At 60.5% G+C, this 19,517-nt stretch overlaps 1 protein-coding gene across 1 annotated transcript in view; it reads left to right on the plus strand.

Moving 5' to 3' along the window:
* Window positions 1-19,517, plus strand: part of LOC148135328 (leucine-rich repeat-containing protein 71-like) — a 380,621-nt gene that overhangs the window by 308,112 nt on the left and 52,992 nt on the right. The window contains exon 8 of the mRNA XM_087985124.1: window positions 13,057-13,142. Within this exon, the coding sequence (XP_087841250.1) occupies window positions 13,057-13,142 (86 nt within the window). The remainder of the gene's footprint in view (window positions 1-13,056; window positions 13,143-19,517) is intronic.

Raw genomic sequence — 19,517 nt, forward strand, 5'->3', positions numbered from 1 at the left:
TGTGATCCCTGTCCCCAGTGTGATCCCTGTCTCCCTGTGTATCCAGTGTGATCCCTGTCTCCCTGTGTCTCCAGTGTGATCCATGTCTCCAGTGTGATCCCTGTCTCCCTGTGTCCCCAGTGTGATCCCTGTCCCCAGTGTGATCTCTGTCTCCCTGTGTCCCCAGTGTGATCCGTGTCTCCCTGTGTCTCCAGTGTGATCCCTGTCTCCAGTGTGATCCCTGTCTCCAGTGTGATCCATGTCTCCAGTGTGATCCCTGTCCCCAGTGTGATCCCTGTCTCCCTGTGTCTCCAGTGTGATCCCTGTCTCCCTGTGTCTCCAGTGAGATCCCTGTCTCCAGTGTGATCCCTGTCTCCCTGTGTCTCCAGTGTGATCCCTGTCTCCCTGTGTCCCCAGTGTGATCCCTGTCCCCAGTGTGATCCCTGTCTCCCTGTGTCTCCAGTGTGATCCCTGTCTCCCTGTGTCTCCAGTGTGATCCATGTCTCCAGTGTGATCCCTGTCTCCCTGTGTCCCCAGTGTGATCCCTGTCTGTCTGTGTCTCCAGTGTGATCCCTGTCCCCAGTGTGATCCCTGTCTCCCTGTGACTCCAGTGTGATCCCTGTCTCCCTGTGTCTCCAGTGTGATCCCTGTCTCCAGTGTGATCCCTGTCCCCAGTGTGATCCCTGTCTGTCTGTGTCTCCAGTGTGATCCCAGTCCCCAGTGTGATCCCTGTCTCCCTCTGTCTCCAGTGTGATCCCTGTCTCCCTGTGTCTCCAGTGTGATCCCTGTCTCCCTGTGTTCCCAGTGTGATCCCTGTCTCCCTGTGTCTCCAGTGTGATCCCTGACTCCAGTGTGGTCCCTGTCTCCCTGTCTCTCCAGTGTGATCCCTGTCTCCCTGTGTCTCCAGTGTGATCCCTGTATCCGGTGTGGGCCCTGTCCCCCTGTGTCTCCAGTGTGATCCCTGTCCCCAGTGTGATCCCTGTCTCCCTGTGTCTCCAGTGTGATCCCTGTCCCCAGTGTGATCCCTGTCTCCCTGTGTCTCCAGTGTGATCCCTGTGTCCAGTGTGATCCTTGTCTCCCTGTGTCCCCTGTCTCCCTGTGTCTCCAGTGTGATCCCTGTCCCCAGTGTGATCCTTGTCTCCCTGTGTCTCCAGTGTGATCCTTGTCTCCCTGTGTCCCCTGTCTCCCTGTGTCTCCAGTGTGATCCCTGTCCCCAGTGTGATCCTTGTCTCCCTGTGTCTCCAGTGTGCTTCCTGTCTCCAGTGTGCTCCCTGTCTCCAGTGTGATCCATGTCTCCAGTGTGATCCATGTCTCCAGTGTGATCCCTGTCCCCAGTGTGATCCCTGTCTGCCTTTGTGTCTCCAGTGTGATCCCTGTCCCCAGTGTGATCCCTGTCTCCCTGTGTATCCAGTGTGATCCCTGTCTCCCTGTGTCTCCAGTGTGATCCATGTCCCCAGTGTGATCCCTGTCTCCCTGTGTCCCCAGTGTGATCCCTGTCTGTCTGTGTCTCCAGTGTGATCCCTGTCCCCAGTGTGATCTCTGTCTCCCTGTGTCCCCAGTGTGATCCCTGTCTCCCTGTGTCTCCAGTGTGATCCCTGTCTCCAGTGTGATCCATGTCTCCAGTGTGATCCCTGTCCCCAGTGTGATCCCTGTCTCCCTGTGTCTCCAGTGTGATCCCTGTCTCCCTGTGTCTCCAGTGAGATCCCTGTCTCCAGTGTGATCCCTGTCTCCGTGTCTCCAGTGTGATCCCTGTCTCCCTGTGTCCCCAGTGTGATCCCTGTCCCCAGTGTGATCCCTGTCTCCGTGTCTCCAGTGTGATCCCTGTCTCCCTGTGTCTCCAGTGAGATCCCTGTCTCCAGTGTGATCCCTGTCTCCGTGTCTCCAGTGTGATCCCTGTCTCCCTGTGTCCCCAGTGTGATCCCTGTCCCCAGTGTGATCCCTGTCTCCGTGTCTCCAGTGTGATCCCTGTCTCCCTGTGTCTCCAGTGAGAACCGTGTCTCCAGTGTGATCACTGTCTCCCTGTGTCCCCAGTGTGATCCCTGTCCCCAGTGTGATCCCTGTCTCCGTGTCTCCAGTGTGATCCCTGTCTCCCTGTGTCCCCAGTGTGATCCCTGTCCCCAGTGTGATCCCTGTCTCCCTGTGTCTCCAGTGTGATCCCTGTCTCCCTGTGTCCCCAGTGTGATCCCTGTCTGTCTGTGTCTCCATCCCAGTACCTGCTCCTCCCTCAGCACTGACCATCCCCGGACCTGCTGCTCCCTCAGCACTGACCATCCCAGTACCTGCTGGTCCCTCAGCACTGACAATACCCGAACCTGCTCCTCCCTCAGCACTGACCATCCCCGTACCTGCTCCTCCCTCAGCACTGACCATCCCAGTACCTGCTGGTCCCTCAGCACTGACAATACCCGTACCTGCTGCTCCCACCGCACTGACCATCCCCGGACCTGCTGCTCCCTCGGCACTGACCATCCCAGTACCTGCTGTTCCCTCAGCACTGACCATCCCAGTAGCTGCTGCTCCCTCAGCACTGACCATCCCCGTACCTGCTCCTCCCACAGCACTGACCATCCCAGTACCTGCTGGTCCCTCAGCACTGACCATCCTCGTACCTGCTGCTCCCTCGAACTGACCATCACAGTACCTGTGCCTCCCAGAGCACTGACCATCCCAGTACCTGCTGGTCCCTCAGCACTGACCATCCCAGTACCTGCTCCACCCTCAGCACTGACCATCCCCGTACCTGCTCCTCCCTCAGCACCGACCATCCCCGTACCTGCTGATCGCTCAGCACTGACCATCCCCGTACCTGCGGCTCCCTCAGCACTGACCATCCCCGTACCTGCTCATCCCTCAGCACTGACCATCCCCATACCTGCTGATACCTCAGCACTGACCATCCCAGTACCTGCTGATCCCTCAGCACTGACCATCCCTGTACCTGCTGATCCCTCAGCACTGACCATCCCTGTACCTGCTGGTCCCTCAGCACTGACCGTCCCAGTACCTGCTCCACCCTCAGCACTGACCATCCCAGTACCTGCTCCTCCCTCAGCACTGACCATCCCAGTACCTGCTCCTCTCTCAGCACTGACCATCCCCGTACCTGCTGCTCCCTCAGCACCGACCATCCCCGTACCTGCTCCTCCCTCAGCACTGACCATCCCAGTACCTGCTCCTCCCTCAGCACTGACCATCCCAGTACCTGCTGCTCCCTCAACTCTGACCATCCCAGTACCTGCTCCTCCCTCAGCACTGACCATCCCCGTACCTGCTGCTCCCTCAGCACTGACCATCCCCGTACCTGCTGCTCCCTCAGCACTGACCATCGCTGTACCTGCTGGTCCCTCAGCACTGACCATCCCAGTACCTGCTGCTCCCTCAGCACTGACCATCCCCGTACCTGCTGCTCCCTCAGCACTGACCATCCCCGTACCTGCTCCTCCCTCAGCACTGACCATCCCTGTACCTGCTGCTCCCTCAGCACTGACCATCGCTGTACCTGCTGGTCCCTCAGCACTGACCATCCCAGTACCTGCTGCTCCCTCAGCACTGACCATCCCCGTACCTGCTGCTCCCTCAGCACTGACCATCCCTGTACCTGCTGGCCCCTCAGCACTGACCATCCCAGTACCTGCTGGTCCCTCAGCACTGACAATCCCCGTACCTGCGCCTCCCTCAGCACTGACCATCCCCGTACCTGCTGCTCCCTCAGCACTGACCATCCCAGTACCTGCTGGTCCCTCAGCACTGACAATCCCCATACCTGCTCCTCCCTCAGCACTGACCATCCCCGTATCTGCTGCTCCCTCAGCACTGACCATCCCAGTACCTGCTGGTCCCTCAGCACTGACAATCCCCATACCTGCTCCTCCCTCAGCACTGACCATCCCCGGACCTGCTGCTCCCTCAGCACTGACCATCCCAGTACCTGCTGGTCCCTCAGCACTGACAATACCCGTACCTGCTCCTCCCTCAGCACTGACCATCCCCGTACCTGCTCCTCCCTCAGCACTGACCATCCCAGTACCTGCTGGTCCCTCAGCACTGACAATACCCGTACCTGCTCCTCCCTCAGCACTGACCATCCCAGTACCTGCTGCTCCCTCAGCACTGACCATCCCAGTACCTGCTCCACCCTCAGCACTGACCATCCCCGTACCTGCTCCTCCCACAGCACTGACCATCCCCGTACCTGCTGATCGCTCAGCACCGACCATCCCCGTACCTGCTGATCGCTCAGCATTGACCATCCCCGTACCTGCGGCTCCCTCAGCACTGACCATCCCCGTACCTGCTCATCCCTCAGCACTGACCATCCCCATACCTGCTGATACCTCAGCACTGACCATCCCTGTACCTGCTGATCCCTCAGCATTGACCATCCCTGTACCTGCTGATCCCTCAGCACTGACCATCCCTGTACCTGCTGGTCCCTCAGCACTGACCGTCCCAGTACCTGCTCCTCCCTCAGCACTGACCATCCCAGTACATGCGCCTCACTCAACACTGACCATCCCCGTACCTGCTGGTCCCTCAGCACTGACCATCCCAGTACCTGCTCCTCCCTCAGCACTGACCATCCCAGTACCTGCTGCTCCCTCAGCACTGACCATCCCCGTACCTGCTCCTCCCTCAGCACTGACCATCCCCGTACCTGCTGCTCCCTCAGCACTGACCATCCCCGTACCTGCTGCTCCCTCAGCACTGACCATCCCAGTACCTGCGCCTCCCACAGCACTGACCATCCCAGTACCTGCGCCTCCCTCAGCACTGACCATCCCAGTACCTGCTCCTCCCTCAGCACTGACCATCCCAGTACCTGCTCCTCCCTCAGCACTGACCATCCCAGTACCTGCTCCTCCCTCAGCACTGACCATCCCAGTACCTGCTCCTCCCTCAGCACTGACCATCCCCGTACCTGCTGCTCCCTCAGCACTGACCATCCCCGTACCTGCTCCTCCCTCAGCATTGACCATCCCCGTATCTGCTCCTTCCTCAGCACTGACCATCCCCGTACCTGTTCCTCCCTCAGCATTGACCAACCCAGTACCTGCTCCTCCCTCAGCACTGACCATCCCCGTACCTGCTCCTCCCTCAGCACTGACCATCCCCGTATCTGCTCCTCCCTCAGCACTGACCATCCCCGTACCTGCTGGTCCCTCAGCACTGAACATCCCTGTACCTGCGCGTCCCACAGCACTGACCATCCCCGAACCTGCTGGTCCCTCAGCACTGACCATCCCAGTACCTGCTGCCCCCTCAGCACTGACCATCCCCGTACCTGCTGCTCCCTCAGCACTTACCATCCCGGTACCTGCTCCTCCCTCAGCACTGACCATCCCAGTACCTGCTGCTACCTCAGCACTGACCATCCCCGTACCTGCTGCTCCCTCAGCACTGACCATCCCAGTACCTGCGCCTCCCAGAGCACTGACCATCCCAGTACCTGCTGCTCCCTCATCACTGACCATCCCAGTACCTGCGGCTCCCTCAGCACTGACCATCCCAGTACCTGCTGCTCCCTCAGCACTGACCATCCCCGTACCTGCTGCTCCCTCAGCACTGACCATCCCCGTAGCTGCTAGTCCCTCAGCACTGACCATCCCAGTACCTGCTCCTCCCTCAGCACTGACCATCCCAGTACCTGCTGCTCCCTTAGCACTGACCATCCCAGTACCTGCTGCTCCCTCAGTACTGACCATCCCCGTGCCTGCTCCTCCCTCAGCACTGACCATCTCAGTACCTGCTGCTCCCTCAGCACTGACCATCCCCGTACCTGCTGCTCCCTTAGCACTGACCATCCCAGTACCTGCTGCTCCCTCAGCACTGACCATCCCCGTACCTGCTCCTCCCTCAGCACTGACCATCTCAGTACCTGCTGCTCCCTCAGCACTGACCATCCCAGTACCTGCGCCTCCCACAGCACTGACCATCCCAGTACCTGCGCCTCCCAGAGCACTGACCATCGCAGTACCTGCTGCTCCCTCAGCACTGACCATCCCCGTACCTGCGCCTCCCTCAGCACTGAGCATCCCCGTATCTGCTGCTCCCTCAGCACTGACCATCCCAGTACCTGCTGCTCCCTCAGCACTGACCATCCCAGTACCTGCTGGTCCCTCAGCACTGACCATCCCCGTGCCTTCTGCTCCCACAGCACTGACCATCCCCGTACCTTCTCCACCCTCAGCACTGACCATCCCAGTACCTACTGCTCCCTCAGCACTGACCATCCCCGTATCTGCACCTCCCTCAGCACTGACCATCCCCCTATCTGCTGCTCCCTCAGCACTGACCATCCCAGTACCTGCTCCTCCCTCAGCACTGACCATCCCAGTACCTGCTCCTCCCTCAGCACTGACCATCCCCGTACCTGCTGCCCCCTCAGCACTGACCATCCCCGTATCTGCACCTCCCTCAGCACTGACCATCCCCCTATCTGCTGCTCCCTCAGCAGTGACCATCCCAGTACCTGCTGCTCCCTCAGCACTGACCATCCCCGTACCTGCTCCTCCCTCAGCACTGACCATCCCCGTACGTGCGCCTCCCTCAGCACTGACCATCCCAGTACCTGCTGCTCCCTCAGCACTGACCATCCCCGTACCTGCTCCTCCCTCAGCACTGACCATCCCCGTACCTGCTGCTACCTCAGCACTGACCATCCCTGTACCTGCTGCTCCCTCAGCACTGACCATCCCTGTACCTGCTGCTCCCTCAGCACTGACCATCCCCGTACCTGCTCCTCCCTCAGCACCGACCATCACAGTACCTGCTGCTCCCTCAGCACCGACCATCCCCGTACCTGCTGCTCCCTCAGCACTGACCATCCCCGTACCTGCTCCTCCCTCAGCACTGACCATCCCCGTACCTGCTCCTACCTCAGCACTGACCATCCCCGTACCTGCTCCTCCCTCAGCACTGACCATCCCAGTAACTGCTCCTCCCTCAGCACCGACCATCACAGTACCTGCTGCTCCCTCAGCACCGACCATCCCCGTACCTGCTGCTCCCTCAGCACCGACCGTCCCCGTACCTGCTGCTCCCTTAGGACTGACCATCCCCGTACCTGCTCCTCCCTCAGCACTGACCATCCCAGTACCTGCTCCTCCCTCAGCACTGACCATCCCAGTACCTGCTGCTCCCTCAGCACTGACCATCCCCGTACCTGCTCCACCCTCAGCACTGACCATCCCCGTACCTGCTCCTCCCTCAGCACTGACCATCCCCGTACCTGCGCCTCCCTCAGCACTGACCATCCCATTACCTGCTCCTCCCTCAGCACTGACCATCCTCGTACCTGCGGCTCCCTCAGCACTGACCATCCCGGTACCTGCTCCTCCCTCAGCACTGACCATCCCAGTACCTGCTCCTCCCTCAGCACTGACCATCCCAGTACCTGCTGCTCCCTCAGCACTGACCATCCCCGTACCTGCTCCACCCTCAGCACTGGCCATCCCAGTACCTGCGCCTCCCTCAGCACTGACCATCCCAGTACCTGCGCCTCCCAGAGCACTGACCATCCCAGTACCTACTCCTCCCTCAGCACTGACCATCCCCGTACCTACTGCTCCCAGAGCACTGAACATCCCAGTACCTGCTGCTCCCTCAGCACTGGCCATCCCAGTAGCTGCTGCTCCCTCAGCACTGACCATCCCCGTACCTGCGCCTCCCTCAGCACTGACCATCCCCGTATCTGCTGCTCCCTCAGCACTGACCATCCCAGTACCTGCTGCTCCCTCAGCACTGACCATCCCCGTGCCTTCTGCTCCCACAGCACTGACCATCCCCGAACCTTCTCCACCCTCAGCACTGACCATCCCAGTACCTGCTGCTCCCTCAGCACTGACCATCCCCGTGCCTTCTGCTCCCACAGCACTGACCATCCCCGAACCTTCTCCACCCTCAGCACTGACCATCCCAGTACCTGCTGCTCCCTCAGCACTGACCATCCCAGTCCCTGCTGCTCCCTCAGCACTGACCATCCCCCTACCTGCGCCTCCCTCAGCACTGGCCATCCCAGTAGCTGCTGCTCCCTCAGCACTGACCATCCCCGTACCTGCGCCTCCCTCAGCACTGACCATCCCAGTATCTGCTGCTCCCTCAGCACTGACCATCCCAGTACCTGCTGCTCCCTCAGCACTGACCATCCCCGTACCTGCGCCTCCCTCAGCACTGACCATCCCCCTATCTGCTGCTCCCTCAGCACTGACCATCCCAGTACCTGCTGCTCCCTCAGCACTGACCATCCCCGTACCTGCTCATCCCTCAGCACTGACCATCCCCGTACGTGCGCCTCCCTCAGCACTGACCATCCCAGTACCTGCTGCTCCCTCAGCACTGACCATCCCCGTACCTGCTCCTCCCTCAGCACTGACCATCCCCGTACCTGCGGCTCCCTCAGCACTGACCATCCCAGTACCTGCTCCTCCCTCAGCACTGACCATCCCAGTACCTGCTCCTCCCTCAGCACCGACCATCACAGTACCTGCTGCTCCCTCAGCACCGACCATCCCAGTACCTGCTCCTCCTTCAGCACTGACCATCCCCGTACCTGCTGGTCCCTCAGCACTGACCATTCCAGTACCTGCTGCTCCCTCAGCACTGACCATGCCCGTACCTGCTCCTCCCTCAGCACTGACCATCCCCGTACCTGCTCATCCCTCAGCACTGACCATCCCCGTACGTGCGCCTCCCTCAGCACTGACCATCCCAGTACCTGCTGCTCCCTCAGCACTGACCATGCCCGTACCTGCTCCTCCCTCAGCACTGACCATCCCCGTACCTGCGCCTCCCTCTGCACTGACCATCCCATTACCTGCTCCTCCCTCAGCACTGACCATCCCCGTACCTGCTCCTCCCTCAGCACTGACCATCCCCGTACCTGCGCCTCCCTCAGCACTGACCATCCCATTACCTGCTCCTCCCTCAGCACTGACCATCCCCGTACCCGCTGCTCCCTCAGCACTAACCATCCCCGTACCTGCTGCTCCCTCAGCACCGAACGTCCCCGTACCTGCTGCTCCCTCAGGACTGACCATCCCCGTACCTGCTCCTCCCTCAGCACTGACCATCCCAGTACCTGCTCCTCCCTCAGCACTGACCATCCCCGTACCTGCTCCTCCCTCAGCACTGACCATCCCCGTACCTGCTGCTCCCTCAGCACTGACCATCCCAGTACATGCTCCTCCCTCAGCACTGACCATCCCAGTTACCTGCTGCTCCCTCAGCACTGACCATCCCCGTACCTGCTGCTCCCTCAGCACTGACCATCCCCGTACCTGCTGCTCCCTCAGCACTGACCATCCCAGTACCTGCTGTTCCCTCAGCACTGACCATCCCCGTACCTGCTGTTCCCTCAGCACTGACCATCCCCGTACCTGCTCCTCCCTCAGCACTGACCATCCCCGTATCTGCGTCTCCCACAGCGCTGACCATCCCCGTACCTGCTGTTCCCTCAGCACTGACCATCCCCGTATCTGCGTCTCCCACAGCACTGACCATCCCCGTACCTGCTGTTCCCTCAGCACTGACCATCCCCGTACCTGCTCCTCCCTCAGCACTGACCATCCCAGTACCTGCTCCTCCCTCAGCACTGACCATCCCCGTATCTGCGTCTCCCACAGCGCTGACCATCCCCGTACCTGCTGCTCCCTCAGCACTGACCATCCCAGTACCTGCTGTTCCCTCAGCACTGACCATCCCAGTACCTGCTGCTCCCTCAGCACTGACCATCCCTGGACCTGCTGGTCCCTCAGCACTGACCATCCCCGTATCTGCGTCTCCCACAGCGCTGACCATCTCCGTACCTGCTGTTCCCTTAGCACTGACCATCCCAGTACCTGCTGCTCCCTCAGCACTGACCATCCCTGTACCTGCTGGTCCCTCAGCACTGACCATCCCCGTATCTGCTGGTCCTTCAGCACTGACCATCCCCGTACCTGCTCCTCCCTCAGCACTGACCATCCCCGTATCTGCTGGTCCCTCAGCACTGACCATCCACGTATCTGCTGGTCCCTCAGCACTGACCATCCCCGTACCTGCTCCTCCCTCAGCACTGACCATCCCAGTACCTGCTGCTCCCTCAGCACTGACCATCCCCGTACCTGCTGCTCCCTCAGCACTGACCATCCCAGTACGTGCTGCTCCCTCAGCACTGACCATCCCCGTACCTGCTGCTCCCTCAGCACTGACCATCCCCGTACCTGCTGCTCCCTCAGCACTGACCATCCCCGTACCTGCTCCTCCCTCAGCACTGACCATCCCCGTACCTGCTGCTCCCTCAGCACTGACCATCCCAGTACCTGCTCCTCCCTCAGCACTGACCATCCCCGTACGTGCGCCTCCCTCAGCACTGACCATCCCAGTACCTGCTGCTCCCTCAGCACTGACCATCCCCCTATCTGCTGCTCCCTCAGCACTGACCATCCCAGTACCTGCTGCTCCCTCAGCACTGACCATCCCCGTACCTGCTCCTCCCTCAGCACTGACCATCCCCGTACCTGCGGCTCCCTCAGCACTGACCATCCCATTACCTGCTCCTCCCTCAGCACTGACCATCCCAGTACCTGCTCCTCCCTCAGCACTGACCATCCCAGTACCTGCTCCTCCCTCAGCACTGACCATCCCCGTACCTGCGGCTCCCTCAGCACTGACCATCCCATTACCTGCTCCTCCCTCAGCACTGACCATCCCAGTACCTGCTCCTCCCTCAGCACTGACCATCCCAGTACCTGCTCCTCCCTCAGCACTGACCATCCCCGTACCTGCGCCTCCCTCAGCACTGACCATCCCATTACCTGCTCCTCCCTCAGCACTGACCATCCCCGTACCTGCTCCTCCCTCAGCACTGACCATCCCCGTACCTGCGCCTCCCTCAGCACTGACCATCCCATTACCTGCTCCTCCCTCAGCACTGACCATCCCCGTACCTGCTCCTCCCTCAGCACTGACCATCCCCGTACCTGCGCCTCCCTCAGCACTGACCATCCCATTACCTGCTCCTCCCTCAGCACTGACCATCCCCGTACCCGCTGCTCCCTCAGCACTAACCATCCCCGTACCTGCTGCTCCCTCAGCACTAACCATCCCCGTACCTGCTGCTCCCTCAGCACTGACCATCCCAGTACCTGCTGTTCCCTCAGCACTGACCATCCCCGTACCTGCTGTTCCCTCAGCACTGACCATCCCCGTACCTGCTCCTCCCTCAGCACTGACCATCCCCGTATCTGCGTCTCCCACAGCGCTGACCATCCCCGTACCTGCTGTTCCCTCAGCACTGACCATCCCCGTATCTGCGTCTCCCACAGCACTGACCATCCCCGTACCTGCTGTTCCCTCAGCACTGACCATCCCCGTACCTGCTCCTCCCTCAGCACTGACCATCCCAGTACCTGCTCCTCCCTCAGCACTGACCATCCCCGTATCTGCGTCTCCCACAGCGCTGACCATCCCCGTACCTGCTGCTCCCTCAGCACTGACCATCCCAGTACCTGCTGTTCCCTCAGCACTGACCATCCCAGTACCTGCTGCTCCCTCAGCACTGACCATCCCTGGACCTGCTGGTCCCTCAGCACTGACCATCCCCGTATCTGCGTCTCCCACAGCGCTGACCATCTCCGTACCTGCTGTTCCCTCAGCACTGACCATCCCAGTACCTGCTGCTCCCTCAGCACTGACCATCCCTGTACCTGCTGGTCCCTCAGCACTGACCATCCCCGTATCTGCTGGTCCCTCAGCACTGACCATCCCCGTACCTGCTCCTCCCTCAGCACTGACCATCCCCGTATCTGCTGGTCCCTCAGCACTGACCATCCCCGTATCTGCTGGTCCCTCAGCACTGACCATCCCCGTACCTGCTCCTCCCTCAGCACTGACCATCCCAGTACCTGCTGCTCCCTCAGCACTGACCATCCCCGTACCTGCTGCTCCCTCAGCACTGACCATCCCAGTACGTGCTGCTCCCTCAGCACTGACCATCCCCGTACCTGCTGCTCCCTCAGCACTGACCATCCCAGTACGTGCTGCTCCCTCAGCACTGACCATCCCCGTACCTGCTGCTCCCTCAGCACTGACCATCCCCGTACCTGCTGTTCCCACAGCACTGACCATCCCCGTACCTGCTCCTCCCTCAGCACTGACCATCCCCGTACCTGCTGCTCCCTCAGCACTGACCATCCCCGTACCTGCTCCTCCCTCAGCACTGACCATCCCCGTACCTGCTCCTCCCTCAGCACTGACCATCCCAGTACCTGCGCCTCCCTCAGCACTGACCATCCCCGTACCTGCTGCTACCTCAGCACTGACCATCCCCGTACCTGCTGCTCCCTCAGCACTGACCATCCCAGTACCTGCTGCTCCCTCAGCACTGACCATCCCCGTACCTGCTGCTCCCTCAGCACTGACCATCCCAGTACCTGCGCCTCCCTCAGCACTGACCATCCCCGTACCTGCTGCTCCCTCAGCACTGACCATCCCTGTACCTGCTCCTCCCTCAGCACTGACCATCCCCGTACCTGCTCCTCCCTCAGCACTGACCATCCCCGTACCTGCTGCTCTCTCAGCACTGACCATCCCCGTACCTGCGCCTTCCTCAGCACTGACCATCCCCGTACCTGCTCCTCCCTCAGCACTGACCATCCCCGTATCTGCGCCTCCCACAGCACTGACCATCCCAGTACCTGCTCCTCCCTCAGCACTGACCATCCCCGTCCCTGCTGCTCCCTCAGCACTGACCATCCCCGTACCTGCTGCTCCCTCAGCACTGACCATCCCCGTATCTGCGCCTCCCACAGCACTGACCATCCCAGTACCTGCTCCTCCCTCAGCACTGACCATCCCCGTACCTGCTCCTTCCTCAGCACTGACCATCCCAGTACCTGCTGCTCCCTCAGCACTGACCATCCCAGTACCTGCTGCTCTCTCAGCACTGACCATCCCAGTACCTGCTGCTCTCTCAGCACTGACCATCCCCGTACCTGCTGCTCCCTCAGCACTGACCATCCCAGTACCTGCTGCTCTCTCAGCACTGACCATCCCAGTACCTGCTGCCCTCGTTGTGATTCTGGCGTTATGCTGTTTTAGGATCCGTTGTTACAGATGTGCGAGTGAGCCGGTCCAAAATGTCCCGGCTTGGAAAGGACAAGCGGGTCACTACTCAGGAACAAGAGGTGAGTGTCTTCCAGGCTCCACCTATCAAACTGTCCATTGAAAGGAATGTTTGAGTGGGTCAGTGAAACCTTTTGTGTCACACTGGGGAATATATTCTCCACATTTCACAAAGAGCCAGAGTCAGTTTGACTCAGCCCGGTATGAATCTCGCATTCATTTAGTCACTGGTAAATATTTATAACCCGACAACAGCCCCAGTGTCACCCATTACCAACCTCTCGGTGTCTCTCTGTGTCTCTCTGCCCCAGTCTCTGTGTCTCTCTGTGTCTCCTTGCCCCAGTCTCTGTGTCTCCCTGTGTCACCCTGCCCCAGTCTCTGTGTCTCTCTGTGTCTCTCTGTGTCTCTCTGTGTCTCCCTGCCCCAGTCTCTGTGTCTCTCTGTGTCTCCCTGCCCCAGTCTCTGTGCCTCTCTCTGTGTCTCCCTGCCCCAGTCTCTGTGTCTCTCTGTGTCTCCCTGCCCCAGTCTCTGTGTCTCTCCCTGTGTCTCCCTGCCCCAGTCTCTGTGTCTCCCTGTGTCTCCCTGCCCCAGTCTCTGTCTCTCTCTCTGTGTCTCCCTGCCCCAGTCTCTGTGTCTCCCTGTGTCTCCCTGCCCCAGTCTCTGTGTCTCTCTGTGTCTCCCTGCCCCAGTCTCTGAGTCTCTCTGTGTCCCCCTGCCCCAGTCTCTGTGTCTCCCTGTGTCTCCCTGCCCCAGTCTCTGTGTCTCTCTGTGTCTCCCTGCCCCAGTCTCTGTGTCTCCCTGTGTCTCCCTGCCCCAGTCTCTGTGTCTCTCTGTGTCTCCCTGCCCCACTCTCTGTGTCTCCCTGCCCCAGTATCTGTGTCTCCCTGTGTCTCCCTGCCCCAGTCTCTGTGTCTCCCTGTGTCTCCCTGCCCCAGTCTCTGTGTCTCTGTGTCTCCCTGCCCCAGTCTCTGTGTCTCTCTGTGTCTCCCTGCCCCAGTCTCTGTGTCTCTCTGTGTCCCCCTGCCCCAGTCTCTGTCTCTCTCTCTGTGTCTCCCTGCCCCAGTCTCTCAGTGTCTCCCTGTGTCCCCCTGCCCCAGTCTCTGTGTCTCTCTGTGTCTCCCTGCCCCAGTCTCTCAGTGTCTCTCTGTGTCCCCCTGCCCCAGTCTCTGTCTCTCTCTCTGTGTCTCCCTGCCCCAGTCTCTCAGTGTCTCCCTGTGTCTCCCTGCCCCACTCTCTGTGTCTCCCTGTGTCTCCCTGCCCCAGTCTCTGTGTCTCTCTGTGTCTCCCTGCCCCAGTCTCTGTGTCTCCCTGCCCCAGTCTCTGTGTCTCTCTGTGTCTCCCTGTGTCTTCCTGCCCCAGTCTCTGTGTCTCTCTGTGTCTCTCTGCCCCAGTCTCTGTGTCTCCCTGTGTATCCCTGCCCCAGTCTCTGTGTCTCTCTGCCCCAGTCTCTGTGTCTCTCTGTGTCTCTCTGCCCCAGTCTCTGTGTCTCCCTGTGTCTCCCTGCCCCAGTCTCTGTGTCTCCCTGTGTCTCCCTGCCCCAGTCTCTGTGTCTCCCTGTGTCTCCCTGCCCCAGTCTCTGTCTCTCTCTCTGTGTCTCCCTGCCCCAGTCTCTGTGTCTCCCTGTGTCTCCCTGCCCCAGTCTCTGTCTCTCTCTGTGTCTCCCTGCCCCAGTCTCTGTGTCTCTCTGTGTCCCCCTGCCCCAGTCTCTGTGTCTCCCTGTGTCTCCCTGCCCCACTCTCTGTGTCTCTCTGTGTCTCCCTGCCCCAGTCTCTGTGTCTCCCTGCCCCAGTCTCTGTGTCTCTCTGTCTCCCTGCCCCAGTCTCTGTGTCTCTCTGTGTCTCTCTGCCCCACTCTCTGTGTCTCTTTGTGTCTCCCTGCCCCAGTCTCTGTCTCTCTCTGTGTCCCCCTGCCCCAGTCTCTGTGTCTCTCTGTGTCTCCCTTCCCCAGTCTCTGTTTCTCCCTGTGTCTCCCTTCCCCAGTCTCTGTGTCTCCCTGTGTCTCTCTGCCCCAGTCTCTGTGTCTCCCTGTGTCTCCCTGCCCCAGTCTCTGTGTCTCTCTGTGTCTCCCTTCCCCAGTCTCTGTGTCTCCCTGTGTCTCCCTGCCCCAGTCTCTGTGTCTCCCTGTGTCTCCCTGCCCCAGTCTCTGTGTCTCTCTCTGTGTCTCCCTGCCCCAGTCTCTGTGTCTCTCTGTGTCTCCCTTCCCCAGTCTCTGTTTCTCCCTGTGTCTCCCTTCCCCAGTCTCTGTGTCTCCCTGTGTCCCCCTGCCCCAGTCTCTGTGTCTCCCTGTGTCTCCCTGCCCCAGTCTCTGTGTCTCTCTGTGTCTCCCTGCCCCAGTCTCTGTGTCTCCCTGCCCCAGTCTCTGTGTCTCTCTGTGTCTCCCTGCCCCAGTCTCTGTGTCTCCCTGCCCCAGTCTCTGTGTCTCTCTGTGTCTCCCTGCCCCAGTGTCTGTGTCTCTCTGTGTCCCCCTGCCCCAGTCTCTGTGTCTCCCTGTGTCTCCCTGCCCCACTCTCTGTGTCTCTCTGTGTATCCCTGCCCCAGTCTCTGTGTCTCCCTGCCCCAGTCTCTGTGTCTCTCTGTGTCTCCCTGACCCAGTCTCTGTGTCTCCCTGTGTCTCCCTGCCCCAGTCTCTGTGTCTCTCTGTGTCTCTCTGCCCCAGTCTCTGTGTCTCTCTGTGTCTCCCTGCCCCAGTCTCTGTGTCTCTCTGTGTCCCCCTGCCCCAGTCTCTGTCTCTCTCTCTGTGTCTCCCTGCCCCAGTCTCTCAGTGTCTCCCTGTGTCCCCCTGCCCCAGTCTCTGTGTCTCTCTGTGTCTCCCTGCCCCAGTCTCTCAGTGTCTCTCTGTGTCCCCCTGCCCCAGTCTCTGTCTCTCTCTCTGTGTCTCCCTGCCCCAGTCTCTCAGTGTCTCTCTGTGTCTCCCTGCCCCAGTCTCTGTGTCTCTCTGTGTCCCTCTGCCCCAGACTTCGTGTCTCTCTGTGTCTCCCTGCCCCAGTCTCTGTGTCTCTCTGTGTCTCCCTGCCCCAGTCTCTGTGTCTCTCTGTGTCTCTCTGCCCCAGTCTCTGTGTCTCTCTGTGTCTCTCTGCCCCAGTCTCTGTGTCTCTTTGTGTCTCCCTGCCCCAGTCTCTGTGTCTCTCTGTTTCTCTCTGCCCCAGTCTCTGTGTCTCTCTGTGTCTCCCTGCCCCAGTCTCTATGTCTCCCTGTGTCTCCCTGCCCCAGTCTCTGTGTCTCTCTGTCTCTCTCTGCCCCAGTCTCTGTGTCTCTCTCTCTGTCTTCCTGCCCCAGTCTCTGTGTCTCTCTGTGTCCCCCTGCCCCAGTCTCTGTGTCTCTCTGTGTCTCCCTGCCCCAGTCTCTGTGTCTCTCTGTGTCTCTCTGCCCCACTCTCTGTGTCTCTCTGTGTCTCCCTTCCCCAGTCTCTGTGTCTCCCTGTGTCTCCCTTCCCCAGTCTCTGTGTCTCCCTGTGTCTCTCTGCCCCAGTCTCTGTGTCTCCCTGTGTCTCCCTGCCTCAGTCTCTGTGTCTCCCTGTGTCCCCCTGCCCCAGTCTCTGTGTCTCTCTGTGTTTCCCTTCCCCAGTCTCTGTGTCTCCCTGTGTCTCCCTGCCCCAGTCTCTGTGTCTCCCTGTGTCTCCCTGCCCCAGTCTCTGTGTCTCCCTGTGTCTCCCTGCCCCAGTCTCTGTGTCTCCCTGCCCCAGTCTCTGTCTCTCTCTGTGTCTCCCTGCCCCAGTCTCTGTGTCTCTCTGTGTCCCCCTGCCCCAGTCTCTGTGTCTCTCTGTGTCTCCCTGCCCCAGTCTCTGTGTCTCTCTGTGTCTCTCTGCCCCACTCTCTGTGTCTCTTTGTGTCTCCCTGCCCCAGTCTCTGTGTCTCCCTGTGTCTCCCTGCCCCAGTCTCTGTGTCTCTCTGTGTCTCCCTTCCCCAGTCTCTGTGTCTCCCTGTGTCTCCCTTCCCCAGTCTCTGTGTCTCCCTGTGTCTCCCTGCCCCAGTCTCTGTGTCTCTGTGTCTCCCTGCCCCAGTCTCTGTGTCTCTCTGTGTCTCCCTGCCCCAGTCTCTGTGTCTCCCTGCCCCAGTCTCTGTGTCTCTCTGTGTCCCCCTGCCCCAGTCTCTGTCTCTCTCTCTGTGTCTCCCTGCCCCAGTCTCTCAGTGTCTCCCTGTGTCCCCCTGCCCCAGTCTCTGTGTCTCTCTGTGTCCCCCTGCCCCAGTCTCTGTCTCTCTCTCTGTGTCTCCCTGCCCCAGTCTCTCAGTGTCTCCCTGTGTCCCCCTGCCCCAGTCTCTGTGTCTCCCTGTGTCTCCCTGCCCCAGTCTCTGTGTCTCTCTGTGTCTCCCTGCCCCAGTCTCTGTGTCTCTCTGTGTCCCCCTGCCCCAGTCTCTGTGTCTCCCTGTGTCTCCCTGCCCCACTCTCTGTGTCTCTCTGTGTCTCCCTGCCCCAGTCTCTGTGTCTCCCTGCCCCAGTCTCTGTGTCTCTCTGTGTCTCCCTGACCCAGTCTCTGTGTCTCTCTGTGTCTTCCTGCCCCAGTCTCTGTGTCTCTCTGTGTCTCCCTGCCCCAGTCTGTGTCTCCCTGTGTCTCCCTGCCCCAGTCTCTGTGTCTCCCTGTGTCTCCCTGCCCCAGTCTCTGTGTCTCTCTGTGTCTCCCTGCCCCAGTCTCTGTGTCTCTCTGTGTCTCTCTGCCCCAGTCTCTGTGTCTCCCTGTGTCTCCCTGCCCCAGTCTCTGTGTCTCCCTGTGTCTCCCTGCCCCAGTCTCTGTCTCTCTCTCTGTGTCTCCCTGCCCCACTCTCTGTGTCTCCCGGTGTCTCCCTGCCCCAGTCTCTGTCTCTCTCTGTGTCTCCCTGCCCCAGTCTCTGTGTCTCTCTGTGTCCCCCTGCCCCAGTCTCTGTGTCTCCCTGTGTCTCCCTGCCCCAGTCTCTGTGTCTCCCTGTGTCTCCCTGCCCCAGTCTCTGTGTCTCTCTGTGTCTCCCTGCCCCAGTCTCTGTGTCTCCCTGCCCCACTCTCTGTGTCTCTCTGTGTCTCCCTGCCCCAGTCTCTGTGTCTCCCTGCCCCAGTCTCTGTGTCTCTCTGTGTCCCCCTGCCCCAGTCTCTGTGTCTCTCTGTGTCTCCCTGCCCCAGTCTCTGTGTCTCCCTGCCCCAGTCTCTGTGTCTCTCTGTGTCTCCCTGCCCCAGTCTCTGTGTCTCCCTGTGTCTCCCTGCCCCAGTCTCTGTGTCTCTCTGTGTCTCCCTGCCCCAGTGTCTGTATCTCTCTGTGTCCCCCTGCCCCAGTCTCTGTGTCTCCCTGTGTCTCCCTGCCCCACTCTCTGTGTCTCTCTGTGTCACCCTGCCCCAGTCTCTGTGTCTCCCTGCCCCAGTCTCTGTGTCTCTCTGTGTCTCCCTGACCCAGTCTCTGTGTCTCCCTGTGTCTCCCTGCCCCAGTCTCTGTGTCTCTCTGTGTCTCTCTGCCCCAGTCTCTGTGTCTCTCTGTGTCTCCCTGCCCCAGTCTCTGTGTCTCTCTGTGTCTCTCTGCCCCAGTCTCTGTGTCTCTCTGTGTCTCCCTGCCCCAGTCTCTGTGTCTCTCTGTGTCTCCCTGCCCCAGTCTGTGTGTCTCTCTGTGTCTCTCTGCCCCAGTCTCTGTGTCTCCCTGTGTCTCCCTGCCCCAGTCTCTGTGTCTCTCTGTGTCTCTCTGCCCCAGTCTCTGTGTCTCTCTGTGTCTCCCTGCCCCAGTCTCTGTGTCTCTCTATGTCTAGCTGCCCCAGTCTCTGTGTCTCTCTGTGTCTCCCTGCCCCAGTCTCTGTGTCTCTCTGTGTCTCCCTGCCCCAGTCTGTGTGTCTCTCTGTGTCTCTCTGCCCCAGTCTCTGTGTCTCCCTGTGTCTCCCTGCCCCAGTCTCTGTGTCTCTCTGTGTCTCCCTGCCCCAGTCTCTGTGTCTCTCTGTGTCTCCCTGCCCCAGTCTCTGTGTCTCTCTGTGTCTCCCTGCCCCAGTCTCTGTGTCTCCCTGTGTCTCCCTGCCCCAGTCTCTGTGTCTCCCTGTGTCTCCCTGCCCCAGTCTCTGTGTCTCCCTGTGTCTCCCTGCCCCAGTCTCTGTGTCTCTCTGTCTCTCTCTGCCCCAGTCTCTGTGTCTCTCTCTCTGTCTCCCTGCCCCAGTCTCTGTGTCTCTCTGTGTCTCCCTGCCCCAGTCTCTGTGTCTCTCTGTGTCTCCCTGCCCCAGTCTCTGTGTCTCCCTGTGTCTCCCTGCCCCAGTCTCTGTGTCTCCCTGTGTCTCCCTGCCCCAGTCTCTGTCTCTCTCTCTGTGTCTCCCTGCCCCAGTCTCTGTGTCTCCCTGTGTCTCCCTGCCCCAGTCTCTGTGTCTCTCTGTGTCTCCCTGCCCCAGTGTCTGTGTCTCTCTGTGTCCCCCTGCCCCAGTCTCTGTGTCTCCCTGTGTCTCCCTGCCCCACTCTCTCTGTCTCTCTGTGTCTCCCTGCCCCAGTCTCTGTGTCTCCCTGCCCCAG

The sequence above is a fragment of the Chiloscyllium plagiosum genome, unplaced genomic scaffold, assembly GCF_037043375.1.
Source record: "Chiloscyllium plagiosum isolate Xiang-an unplaced genomic scaffold, Cpla_swu_hap1 HiC_scaffold_50, whole genome shotgun sequence".
In the NCBI taxonomy this organism is placed as follows: domain Eukaryota; kingdom Metazoa; phylum Chordata; class Chondrichthyes; order Orectolobiformes; family Hemiscylliidae; genus Chiloscyllium; species Chiloscyllium plagiosum.